This window comes from Meleagris gallopavo, chromosome 3, assembly GCF_000146605.3.
Source record: "Meleagris gallopavo isolate NT-WF06-2002-E0010 breed Aviagen turkey brand Nicholas breeding stock chromosome 3, Turkey_5.1, whole genome shotgun sequence".
Classification (NCBI taxonomy): Eukaryota; Metazoa; Chordata; class Aves; order Galliformes; family Phasianidae; genus Meleagris; species Meleagris gallopavo.
This window is the reverse complement of record NC_015013.2, coordinates 12,321,805-12,335,472: the sequence shown is the minus strand read 5'-3', so window position 1 is coordinate 12,335,472 and position 13,668 is coordinate 12,321,805. Positions and strand designations below refer to the sequence as shown.

Below are 13,668 nucleotides of genomic sequence, written 5' to 3'. Positions count from 1 at the left end.
TTTAATTATTTTGGGGTCCTCTGTTTCCCTTTTCCGGAGGCACAGATTCGCAAAATCTCTCCACCCTGCTAGTCATGGAACCAGGCTGAACCAGGCAGTAAACCGTTGACACAGTTGTCACAAGTCAGCTGAATAGACTAATATTTGCATTTCTAAAAATCCTCCCATGCTGTTTGGCCTTTTAACATTTTATGCCTCTCTGCATGTGTCACAATTGATATTGCACCTTTCTAACTTTATAGCTCAGCACTCACTTTGTCTTGCTTACAGGGGCAACTGATACCGGCACTGGTTGGTTCTCTGCTTGAACTGTGGGACTTGTCACAGGGATTCGAGTAACTACAGGACTGGTCGTGAGGGTAATGGCACCTGCAGGGCCCACCGCAGCAGATGGAGCAACCTGGAGATCCCTCCTCTGGAGTTTTACAGTGAGCCCAGGACAACGGTAAGCACTCCATCTATTCTTCCTTTGGTGTAATAACCTGCTTAGTCAAACTCTCTTATATTTCATAATTATAACATCTGTATATTCATTGATTATACAACAGCTAACTCTGGTTATTCAATCTGTTTGCTCAGCCTAAGAAGAAAACACTGCTTCAGAACCAGCCCAAATACTGAGAGATGGCAAAGAGGAATGTGAAGACCTAAGAAGAGAGTTGGTTCTGCAACCAGTGCTTTCAGCAGCTGTCCTCTCTGTGTTAAGACTGGTTCATGTGCCTATTAGCAGGGACAACGGCTGCAGAGTGGAGCCATGAACTGGGGAAGAAAAAGCCACAAGAGCACTACAGACTTTCTAAGGAGAACAGAAGATGTGCAGATGTCCAGTCTGCTCCCACTTCCCACTGGAAAAATCTCAGAACCAAATTCAAATGGACATTCTAGAAAAATTAGAAAATCTCCTTTCTACAAGCTGGATTTCATTAGAGGCTAAATCTGCAGCCTATCCATTACCTTTAAAAAGAGTTCTCAATTTTGGACAGGTCTCAGAGACTGCACCAGCAAAATTCTCAGGCAGAGGCCTCACTCTGCACACACATAAGCACATACCAGCTGAAGCTTCAGGACATAGGAATTGCATTGCTCTGTTCTTGATTAGGGAGATTTGAAACAACGTTGCAGTTTCTTTTTGAGGCCACACCAAGGGCACTGTTGTACAAGGGAGCAAGCTTGTGTTTGCTGGTAAGCAACGTCTTCCTCTGCGACGCAGCTATATCAGCTGTAAACAACTCAGGCTTGCACTCCTGTGGTATTAATGATTTCAAAAATCCCCTCCAGGATACCAGCAGCAGATGTTTGCAAGTGTAAGCACGTGGCTGCGTGAGATCTGTCAGAGCAGTTCTGATGGCAGTGCACTTGCAGCGTGACAAGTGGTGCTGCTGTCTGAAATGACCATTTCCTCCATTTTGCCATATAAAATAGTTTTCCTGCAACAGCTGGTACTTCTCCATGGTTTTTACCAGAGGCTCAAGCTAAGGGTCCCTCACTGGAGAGCCCCCATCATTTCCCATTGTTGCTTTCAGTTCACCAACCATAAAAATAGTCAAACAGAAACACAATATGAGACTTACGAGTTCACACACAATACCACAATGTTTTTCCACAGGTTCCTGGTTCCCACCACTTTGATAATGCAGACTTTCTTCGATCTCCTAGTGATCTCCTTTTCCAGCTCTGAAACAAAACAAATAAACCAAATTATTTGGTAATTAGTGATAGGACTCATAGGATAGTGACAGGAGAGTTAATGGCCTTAAGTTGCACCAAGAGAGGTTCAGGTTTGATATTTGGAAAAATTTCTTCTAAGAAGGAGTGGTAAAGCACTAGAATTGGTTGCCCAGGGAGGTGGTAGAGCCACTATCCCTGGAGGTATTCAGGAAATACATGGATGTGGCACTGAGGGGCACGGTTAGTGGGCATGGTGGGGATGGGTTGACAGTTGAACCAGATGATCTTAGTTGCCTCTTCTAACCTTACTGATTCTATTCTTTTAATGAGGACAAAGAGAAGGAGCAGCTTAGTTTGTGAACTACTGGTATCTCAGGGATGTTCTGAAAAGTAGGATACTGCGGATGGTTACACTTACGCAAGTTACAAGAAGCTCAACTGCCTGCTGAATTCCATCCCAGGTTTTGCTCTTCTTCCCTCAGCAACAACTGCCTTAGGGCTGAAGAACTGCCCAGGAGTCCCTTCTGACAACAGCCTTCCCGCATGTGAAAACATTATCTAGAAAGCAGGCAGTATGGAATGTGGTCCCAGCAAGCAAAATGTGCTGAAGAACTTCAGGACTCTGCTGACTTCTAAACATCCCGAGCAGCACTATGCTCATGGAGGGTCCTTGAGTTGTGTTAGAACTTGTGCATTTCTGTAACACACATCTGAAATCCATGGGAAGGACTGGAGTTCCAACCTGATTTGTAGAGGAATTCTATCAGTTTTTTCTGAAACTTGTGTTTAAGCAAAGTGGTCACAGCACTATGCCAGTTCATTCTCTTCCCCTCATGTTTTAAATAAAGATGCCCTGAAGACATTTCCTTAGGGAAAGAATCCTGAGCATCATCAGTGACTTTTTTGCATTTCAAAACTAAAGCTGTGTCACGTCCTTAAACTGCTGAGCTAACTGCAAGACAAATTCTATTTACAATCCTGTAATAACACACAAACCTCTAAATATTGCATCTGATACTCTCCTCGGTGTAGGATGAAATGAAAGACATTGCTCAGTTCCAAAATATCATTAGCTTAGAGACTGAAAGTGAACTCCTTCCTACCCAGGATGCAACAGAGCCACTGTTCCCAAGCTATGGGAAGCAGTGAAGTCACCATCCCTGGAGGTGTTCAAGATGTGACACTGAGAACAGGGTTAGTGGGCACGGTGGGGACAGGCTGGCAGTTGGACTAGGTGATGTTAGAGATCTATTCCAGCTTCAATCATTCTAAGATAGAGGAGCAGTGAGATAACCAGGAGGGCATGAAGCCTGCTGCAAGCAGAAGCCACAGCAGAATCACAAAAACATTGTATCCCAGGAGTGCAAATCACAACTGTTTTTTAGGGCAAAGACTTCTACTGCCGCTTTCCAGCCTGCTCCGCAGCAGCAGCAGGGCCCCTTTCTGCACCCTGCTTCCATTCCCTTTGTGCATGGGCAATCAGCCCAGTGTCCTCAGCTGCCCACATTGCACTGCCCTGGCCTCTGCTCTACTCACTGAACAGTAATCCCTTCAAGAGATGCAAGACAGAGAGGAGGAAAGAAAAGAAAAGCAAAAAAAAAAAAAGCAAACGACTACAGAGAAATGAGATAGACCAACTCTAGTTTACAAGTAAAACGAAAGATGTGTTTGTCTGTTGTTACTGGAAAACAGTGTCATAAAAATAATAAACCAAAGAAACACTATTTAGATGCAAATAGTTGCGCTGTTCACTGCTCACAGGTCACTCCTGGTCACCTATCTGCTGTAACAACAGGGAACGTTTCTGAGAAAAGAAATGAAAGGCATTTCATTGTACTTAATGACTGTACTTAAGCAGGATATTACGGCACTAGCCTCCTTATACCTGATAATATCCATTCTCCCCAGCATCTATGCAGCGTGAGGCCCACAGAATCATAATAGCAGAGCTGGAGCAAAAGAGGAAATTGGTCAAATTAATATTTGCAAGACAGGAGCACCCAGTGGGCTCAGCAATGGATTGGGGCTATCTTAAAAAAGAAAGCAATAAAAATGGCGCTACTTAATCTCAAAGAGCAAGGTTAAAGTGATTTTTGTAGCAAGATTCTGGAAAGGATTAAATGGAAAGAAAATAATTCAGAACAACTAAAGCAGTTAGATAAGACAGTCTATAATTGAGCCCATGCTAAACCTTATGCACTGAAAAAGTCAAACAAAACAGAAGAAAAAGCGCAAGGTTCTGAAGAGCTTAACAGTGGATGACTGTTTACTAATTTGGCTCAAGAGAAACAACAAAAATCAATGCCCACACAATACACACACTGTACAGACTTCTTGGAGGCACGAGGCTTCTCTCTCTGTCTGTTTAAGTACGACCAGATCTGGACTTTCAAAGCAAAACATTTCCTTCTCTGTCAGCAAAAGACTGTCCCTAATGCCACGCTCTTTGGGCTTTCCCAGTTTGGGTGTTAGTGCTTCTCAAAGTCGTTTTTCATTGTCAATCTGTGCTTTGTTGAGCCACAACTTAGTTAAATGAAATTAAGAGGACACGATACGTATATATACATATAAGTCAGGTGCTATTTCCATTCTTTCATGTAATACTGGTGGAATCTTTGGGCTCTACCACTTATTTTTCCCCCATCTTTTCAATTTCCAAAAAATTCACATCTACTCACAAGTCACTACCTTCAGATGATTGGTTGTCCCCAAGTCTCTAATATCATGTATCTTTCTGATGGCTTTCTCCATCCTTTGTATATATACCAACCAACAACAACAAGAACAAAGAAAACCAAAAAACCAACTCATCCACCCCCACACAAACACAATAGGCAAAACATTACTGAGATTGCAACAAATAAGGTATGTGACTGTGATTGGCCATCAGGAGAGCAGCAGCAGGGCCTTGGCAGCTCCTTGGCTATCTAAACACTGCAGGTCAATGACAAGATCTTAAAAGTCAAGCCAATGTCCATTAAAGTCACGTGGAAGCAAACTATTTCTCTGCCAGTTACAGCAGGAAAACTCCCCCTCCCCCAACCTTTTCTTTGATTTTGCACTGAAGTCACCAGTTCAGAAGAAATTTGCATTAAACATTTCATTCTGACTGATACACCAGAAAGGCGAGTGTGGAAAATAAAAAAAACCCATTTTTTCCTATGTACTCAGAAGCCCATTATGAGTTTCCCATACTCCAGAGCCCACACACACTGCAGGCTTCCTATTCAAGCACTCAGTAGGAAACCTGTCAGCATGCTAACTCTTCATGTCTCAGTGGAAATTAAAGCTATTCACTGGGACATTCTGACAGTCTCACAGGGAGGGGAACCCCATCAGCTTCCAGCTCCCACCGTTGCTGGATTCTCGTGGGATCCACAGCATCCCAGGACTATGGCTTTCAAAATTGTAAAGCATCTCTCAAGACTTCAAATGAAGCCACCCATCTCTGCACTGCTTGGCAAAGGTAAAATGGACAAAGTTTGAAACAAACCTCTGAAAAAGGATGTCCAAGGTGACAAACGTCATATGGTGATAGAGTGTTGCTGGATTTTTCTGGCTGCTAAGTGCTACTGTCAGTAGTGTTTTGAACATGAAAAGAGCTATGGAAGCATAACAGAAAGGCTCCATTGGGCCCCAGAGCTCAACAGTTCTGCAGCAGGAAGCAGACAGGGCTGAAATGCAGAGCTGAGCAACCTGCCATAGCCACAATGAGCTGCTGGTGAGCAGGGCTGTTCCCAGGATTTCTGTCTCCAGAAACTTATCTGTGCTTGCTTTTGTCTTCAAGGACTAGCAAGCAGCCTGGTGTACTGTATTTTTGAAAAGCCTAATGTTGGAGGAGTATTGAAGGCTATCAAGTCACATACAAAAATATGAGCTGGGTAAAGAGCTGACTGATGGAAAGGCAGCAAAAAGGGGCAGAAAAATGGAGATGACAGCAGGATGCAGAAGATTACTGCTGGGTGACTTGTGTTATTCTCAAAAATGAAAACAATATTTAATAAACTCAGTAGGGAGTTTGGCACAAAACTTAGGAATGTGTCAATGATGACTGCTGATGACAGCGAGGCGCTATCAGCCATTCAGCACAGAAATGGGACAACAGAGATAAATGGATGAACCTGAGATCGTGTGCGGCAAAAGCAAGGTGGAAATGCAAAATACAACTCAGCGATTCAAGAGAAATGCTTCTGCTGGAATATGAGCTTTTAACAAGGATTGCAGTGCCGCTGGCTCTATGCTGCTTGATCTATATGGCACTCTTACGTTGCATTCATAAAGCATTTCCAATTCAGACAACGAAATATGGGTGCTCTTTTAAAATTCTGGTCACCAACATCAGAGAAACTGAAGCCTTGGTAAGCCTATTTATCAAAGGAGGAGATAGAGAAGAACTCCAGCTGCCTGCTGATACAGTATAGGAAAAGAGAATAAGAAAATTAAGATAGAGCCAGTTGCAGAACAGGAGAAAATGGGAACAGAAAAAAGACAAAGAATCTGGACAGCTACAGTATATTTGAACTGAATGCTAAAACGTAGCCAAGCATAAGAGTGATTTGGATGAGGGAATGGCTTTCCAACAAAAGCATGGGACAAAAAAGCTAACAGCATTTAAGATGAATCCCGAGTAATCAGAACAACTGCATAACTACTTGACTACAACCACAAAGGACTGACTGCAATAATCTGTTTCAATCCCGTGCTTCTAATTACATTCAAAAAAGGTAGGAAAAGCCAGACACAAGGTTGCCATTGCAATATTTCCAGTTGCTCATACACATTATGATACAGCAGTTTATTAGATGATCACACATTAGTCTTCTCTTCCAAAATGTTCAGTGCAGTCAGAAAATGAGCAGCTATTGATGATATTCTCTACCTTTCTCATTCAAGATGTGCCCCTCTGCCTTATTATTCAGACCTCACAGTGAATGCAAAATCGTAGCTTTCCTCAGAGACATTCCCACAGTGCTGTCAGAATATTCACGTACTTCATAAATATCAATGAAATCATCTCCACTTCTTTCTCATAAGATTATTCCAGTTTTGCAATGCAGGGAGACGAAATGCAGAGGAATAATGTCCAGAATGAGAAAAAAATCACTCAGCATTTTTAGGAGTATAGCTTGAGAAATATGAGTGCTGGGTTGCTCAGAATCCTCTGCATGCAATATTCATTGTAGGTACTGAAATAAACACACTACCTTTCTGCAAACCAAGCCCCAGAAATACATGCTATTGAGACACACGCTGAAGAAACAATCATTGGTGACAACTAGAAGAGCTTAATTGCAGGGAATGTCCTATCATTGTGCACGAATATCCCTGGTGGACACAGACACAAGTACAGCTCTTCAAGAGCTATTCAGCTTCATTCCCCTAAGACTGCCTTCTTTCCTCCTGCAACCCTCTGACTCATTCACTACACACCTTCCAAATTCTGCAACAAACGAGGAACAGACAACAGCTTCATTCCCACAGCATCGTCCATCTTATGCACTGATTTATCCACCCTATGTCCTGTGAAAAAATAGGTTGCAGTCATGTTATTAGAGGCTGTATCATCTTATCTTCATGCCAGGAGGCCAAACAAGGGTTGCCCAGGCAACCTGACTTTTTGCGTTTCTGAGAGCCTGACTTGCCAATGTTTACATTCCGCTAACCTTACCAACTCACACACACACACACACACACCCCAACAACAACAACAACAACAACAAAAAAGAAGAAGAAGAAGAACAACAACAACAAAAGAGTATCTCAAATATCATATCTCAAATGTCATTGTGTGGAGCTGTATTTGGGCCACCATGTTTCAGATACCTACGCAGGTGTTACGGCTACCTGTGGCTGGAGCTATGGAGGGAGGCTCAAGCAAGCTGGTTAGCAGAGAGGTGAGGCACACATTTTAGAAGTGGATTTCACAGGAAAAGAATGCTGAGACTGCATCCTAGGGCTTGACAACTTGTTCTGGAGGGAGGAGGAAGCAAATGGTCACAGCCGCTATGATCTCTGTGCCCTAGCTCTCCTTCTTCCTTCCTCTACAGCCATTAATGTCCCCTCTGTCCCCCGTTGCCTTTGTCTGTGGAGGTCACTTTCAACTATCTTCATACTTTGCCCCCACAACTCTTCTCACTCTCCTACTCCCTCTCCTCTCTATTAGCAGTCCCTCTTAGTGCTCTCCTCCTCTGATTGGCTCTTTAGGTTTCCTCTCCTCGCCCCTCATCCATGCCCTGTTCAGGCATTGAGAGCACCAGGGTTTGCTGCAAGCCCTCCATGCCCAGCTCCCACTGAAATTCAGTCAAGCTTTAAGAGAAGCTGATCACTACTGAATTGTTTTCATTTTTTATTTTATTTTACAGCATATTTCGCTTTTCCCAGTGGCATCACAAGGCACATCCTCAGTACAATGCTTCCTTCTACCCCGTTCCCACTTCAAATCCTGTAGCTGTCAGGTCATTACTGTCTTCACAGGGATACATACAGCCAGTGCATGCATGAGCTCCTCCTCCACTTCTGTATATTCAGCCAGCAAAAGAAGACTTACATTCATCAGTCTTACTCTTGTTGCTCACTACTTTTCCTGTATGGCATGCCTTGAAGGAGCTGCACAAACTCCATCAGCTGCCACTGGCGGACAAGAGGGGACTGTCAGGAAAAAAAATGAGCCCCTTCTGAAAACTGATAGGATATTCAAGACGGCAACAGAAATCACTGCCTGCTGGCTGGTTTCCTTTAACACAGAAATCTCTTTTGTCCGTGAGACTTAAAGGCTGCCTTTATTCCAATGGTTTGAACTGAATTTCCCACAATGTACCTGACAAACCCCTGGGACTTGCATGGGGTATTTAAGCTTGGCACTAATAAACAACCAAGAAACAAGACCTTGTAAAGGAACATGTCCAGCAGGTTTGCATGGAGCAGTATCACATGAAGCTACCCTGTATTACTGAGCTAGGGAACTTGCTTTCTTCCTCTGCCTAATACACCTGGCTCTTCATCTATCCCAGTCTGTACACAGTACTGTAGTTGTAGCTGTGGTGGCCCGAAGGTACAATCAAAGGTTTTGTAGTTATTTTCTCATATTGGAAAGGAGACTGACTCAAACGTAAGGTGAACTTTTTTTTTTTTTTAATTCAAAGAAAAATCCCCTGAAAAACCACAGCTTTCCTAACTGCAATCAGCATTCATATGCACACACAATACTTGTCACCATCATACACTTTTGCAATTACATCAGCATTATTTCTCCAAGCTGCAAAAATATTTCTGTGCCTCCTTCCATGGCTCTACCTTAGAAAGCAATGCCTATATACACTATAAACCTTTCTGGTTTGTGTTTTCATCTAGAGTTGAACAACAGAAACCATTTTCGATATTCTGCCCAGTCAAGCAGTTTTTTTTTTTTTCTGTTAAGGAACATCTAGAACATCATTCACCAAAGAAGAAGATAGGCAAAATGATAGTAGGGTGGGCTTTCACAGAAACATTATGTCTGACAACCAGGTAGCTGCTGCCAGGGCTTTCCCTGCTGAGCATTCCCAACGGCACCCACACACAGTGAGGGACTGGGTATCAGTGCAGCACAGAGCAGTGTGCAGCATGTGATCTGTTCTGGCCAACACACCTTAGGACAGCTGGTACTCTGGGATTTCCAATACCCCTACACACTCTTTACTCCCACACTTTAAGAAGTGCTTCCTTAGCCTTTATTTCACTAAAAATTGACTGTTCCATAACTGATTTTGAATACCTTGAGTTGGAAGGGTCCCACAAAGACAATCAAATCCAACTCTGGTCACCACGCAGGAACCGCACAAAATTCAAACCCTATGTCTGAGAGCGTTGTCCCAACACTCCTTAAACTCGGGCAGCTCAGGGCCGTGCCCACTGCCCCGGGCAGCCTGTTCCGTGCCCACCGCCCTTTGGTGCAGACCCTGTCCCTAACCCCAGCTGCCCTCTCCTGACACAGCTCCATGCCGTTCCCTCGGGCCCTGTCGCTGTCACACAGAGCAGAGCTCAGCGCTGCCCCTCCGCTCCTGTGAGGAGCTGCAGCCGCCATCAGGCCTCCCCTCAGCTCCTCTGCTCTGGGCTGAACAAACCCAGAGAACTTGGCCACTCCTCATGCATCTTGCCCTCCAGACCCTTCACCACCTTCACAGTCCTCCTCCTTTGGATAGTTTTATGGAGTCCAAAATGACATGCAGTACTCAAGGGGCTTGTGGTGTACCACTGCAGTGTAAAGTGGAACTGTAAAGCTGTAATGAAAAATGTGTTTGTTCTTTATGCTCCGCAGGGAAACAGAGAAGAGATGAGAAAGTTTTAGAAGAAACTGGCAGTGAAAAACCTCTACTAAATTAATATTATAAAAATATTTAATTTGCTCATGACTGAAGATGGCTTTATTCTGGCAATGTTTTGAAATATTTCTCAACAAAACTTAACAAGCCTGCTTTATAAGCTACATTTCAGAATGCAGCGGGATAAAAATAATTATTTTGTTGCAACAATGAATTTAAACTTCTCTTGCAAAAAAAGAAGGTGAACTGTTGAGCCCGGTGGTAAAATTGAGACTTCAGAGATACTTAATAAGGACATCTCTACTTTTCTTGTGTTAAAGAAGAAAATACAACTGCATAAACCACCAAATCTCCTCAAGATGGCAAATTATTCATAGCCAAAATCAAAATGTGTACCAGTTGTCCCAGAACAAAGCCCTTGCTAAGGGAGCAACCATCCATTTGTTTTGCAGTTCAGAACATACGCTGCCTTCACATTCTTAGGGCAGCTCACAGAATCACAAAATGGCTTGCATCAGAAAAGACCTCAAGAATCATTAAGTTCCAAACCCTACAGATAGGGTTGTCAACTGCTAGTTCAACATCCTCACTCACATTATCAGTGCCCCCTTACACCTACAAAGAGAGAAGGCCCTTCCAAAATCTTTAGTTAAACTCATTTAACCAGTTTGGTACTACTCTCATCTTAACGTTTCTAGAAAAATAAAGCATCATGGTACAGCTAGGTTAGGGAAGCCTTAACATGGGTTGCAGAGAGAGTCAAGAAGAAAAAAAATATATAGATAAAAACCCACTTCACATCAAAGAAAAAAAATCCAGCATCAGCAAAGTGGCAGAACTGCGCACATTCTGTATTACTAAAGAAGGTGTGCAAAAGGTAACATGCTGTCAACTACGATATCAAAATGTATGTGCAGGCAGAGTCTATGCCACTAAGAGTTACAACAACACTGTTTTGCACAGGAAAGGGAGTCCGTCCCTGAACAGGACTGTGGCTCTACCATGAAACTGCTGGAAAAAATAATCACAAGCAATAGGCATAAAACCATTTTGATACTTAGCACTACTCCAGTGACAATGTAACTAGGAAGAGCTTAAGTAAATCCCTCTAGCACCAAGTTGCATCTTTATCGTTTTCCTTAAAGGAAACTCAAGTAATTATTTTTCCCCTAAAAATACAATTTATTTTGTCTGCAAACTCAAGTAACTAACTAGCTGAGAAAGGCTAAATTTAGACTTGGTTGGGAATCTCCAAGTCTAATTGTGAGACCTTTTATTGCCTCTGAAACACATTTTCTCTAAGTTCCTTCATCTACCCTGAAGAAGATCTGCAGAACAGAGACAGGGATGGAGATCAGGGGCTGCTCCACACCTTTGAGCTTTTCAGAACTTTACCAAGAACATGTCAATTACACTGCACAGCCATGTTGTGTGTGATGCAGATCCAAAAAACTTCAGACATGCAATTCACATGCAAACAAGGTAATTAATACAGGTCTGCCCACTACTACAGAAATCACAGCAGCGGCCTTGGTATGACTACCAAGCTGAAGCACAGAACCAAACTGACCTGAGCTATTCCAGAGACCTCAACAATGAGTACCAGATTTGATACAGAAATAGGATGTGATTTAGTTCGCCATGGGGCTGATGTTTTAGAAATTGTGGCTTGGGTGCTGCCATCTCACCCGTCTCTGTGTGATGGGCAGGACTCCAGCCAGAAGCTTCCTTACAACAGTTACCAGAGGCACACCGAGCTGACGCACTGCAGCCATGGTAAAATCATCCAAAAGATGCTCCTAAAAGCATATGGCACTGCCAGATGAAATGTAATTACTAGAACTGTTCATCAGACTGTAATTTTAAATATGGTTCTGGACTTTAGAGCAGTTTTTCAAGAAAAACAAAATTAATGAATAAGTGGAATGATTTTTACAGGCAGTAAATAGACTGTTTAATTCTGGATAATAACTTCAGAAGACAATTTCATCTGAATGGTTGGATTCATGAATGTCTGTTCTACTCACCAGGCACCACTCCTTTGATGTCGCTTTCCGCGTTCATCCTGTTCTTGCGAGTGAGCTGCAGGATGAGTTCCTTGGATGCCTCAAACTGCTGCGTAGCCATCAGCCACCGTAGGGACTCTGGGAAAATACTTCAGAGATGGAAAATACATTAGGGTTGCTCCCCAGTTTCTGCCAGAGAAGTATAGTGGGTAGCTGCTCATTTAAGTATTTGTAGGTAATATAACTATTTTCAAAAAGTGGAAAAATCATCTGTTAAAAAATATAAGAGAAAAAAGGCTCAGGGCACAGGAATTGGTGACGTTCAGTTTTACATTGATCCACAAATAATACAGGAACCATGCCATCACCTTGAGATAGGACATATTAGAATTTTATAACATATTAGAGGAGTTCTGCCTATTAATACCATTGTGAAAGAGCAGAGAGAAGGAGGAAGCACTTTATGCAGGAGACATTCGCTGCCAGGCAGGGGATAGATGAGCTGCGCAGTTACACAGGATAATTCAGGCCACAGAAGGAAAACATATGACAGAAGTGATTTGAATTCTCTTGTAAAGATGGAGATTAAAAAGTGAAAAATTACTTTCCAGGATTATAATGGAACAGAATTTTTAAATTTTTAAACATGTTAAAAATCTTCTTCCTCACATGCAGATTTTAAGGCATTCTTTTATACGGGTGAGTATGGTGTGCACTCCAGATAAAGTTCAGTTGCTGCTATAAAAGTTTCTCCCAGTAAAGACAAGATTATGTTAATTGAGTTGCCTTACAAGCATACACAGAAATGCACATAGTCATAATATAAAAGAGTTTATTTTTCATCTGCTTGGTTTCCTCAAGTGCTGACGTTCACCTGAATCTCCAGCTTAATTCTTCCCTATTTGTTTTTCAGGTAAGTTCATTTCATTTTCATTTTCATTTAAAACAAACAACCAAACAAACAAAAGCAACACAAAATAAATATAAAGATTTTTTTTAAAAAAAAGCACCCCCAAGCCCCCAGCAACACCACAGCCCTACACACTTCATCAATACAGATACTTTCAGAACGGACATATTTTTTTTCCTCTTGCTTTGGCCTCATTTTCATTCATTTTCCAAAAAACTTCTCTAAGAACGAATTTATCAGCTTCTTTTAATTTCAAATATATAGTAAACCTCATATTTCCTTCACAAAGCACTGACCCTTGCTGCAAATGCTACCCCAGCTCTTCTAAGCAGTGGAGCAGTCAATTGTACTGTTAGGTTACCACTTTTTAAGGTTACTGCAATATGGATCTCACCCTTAGCAAGAACTTAATTGTAAGTAAAGTACACATACATGTGAGTGTATTTAGATGAATTTATACATACCACAGTATAGTTGAACAGCTGTCCTAACCAGAGCCCATTTCAGCAAATGCAAAAACCCCAGGCAAAGTAAATTCTGCTGCTTTGCCTATTACTCCTGTGTGTCATATCACATATCATCTAAGCGGGATTAATTTGCATTCCCTGCCTGTCCTGACCAGCCAAAACACCACAAAGTTCTTGCAGATTTGGAAACAAGTTCTAGCATTTGCTGTTACTATGATCCCTTGTTAAGAGGTCCCCATTGAATTCTCAGAAGAAATGCAGGAGATTCTGCCTCAGCAATGTGGGGGAGCATCCCCAGATGACTACTGGGGAGTCAC

At 42.4% G+C, this 13,668-nt stretch overlaps 1 protein-coding gene across 1 annotated transcript in view; it reads right to left on the bottom strand.

The window, feature by feature from the left end:
- Window positions 1–13,668, bottom strand: part of SLC22A23 (solute carrier family 22 member 23) — a 99,336-nt gene that overhangs the window by 14,706 nt on the left and 70,962 nt on the right. Inside the window, exons 5-6 of the mRNA XM_010708408.1 lie at window positions 11,996–12,123; window positions 1,572–1,674 (exon numbers count right to left, since the gene is read on the bottom strand). Coding sequence (XP_010706710.1) covers window positions 1,572–1,674; window positions 11,996–12,123 — 231 coding nt within the window. The remainder of the gene's footprint in view (window positions 1–1,571; window positions 1,675–11,995; window positions 12,124–13,668) is intronic.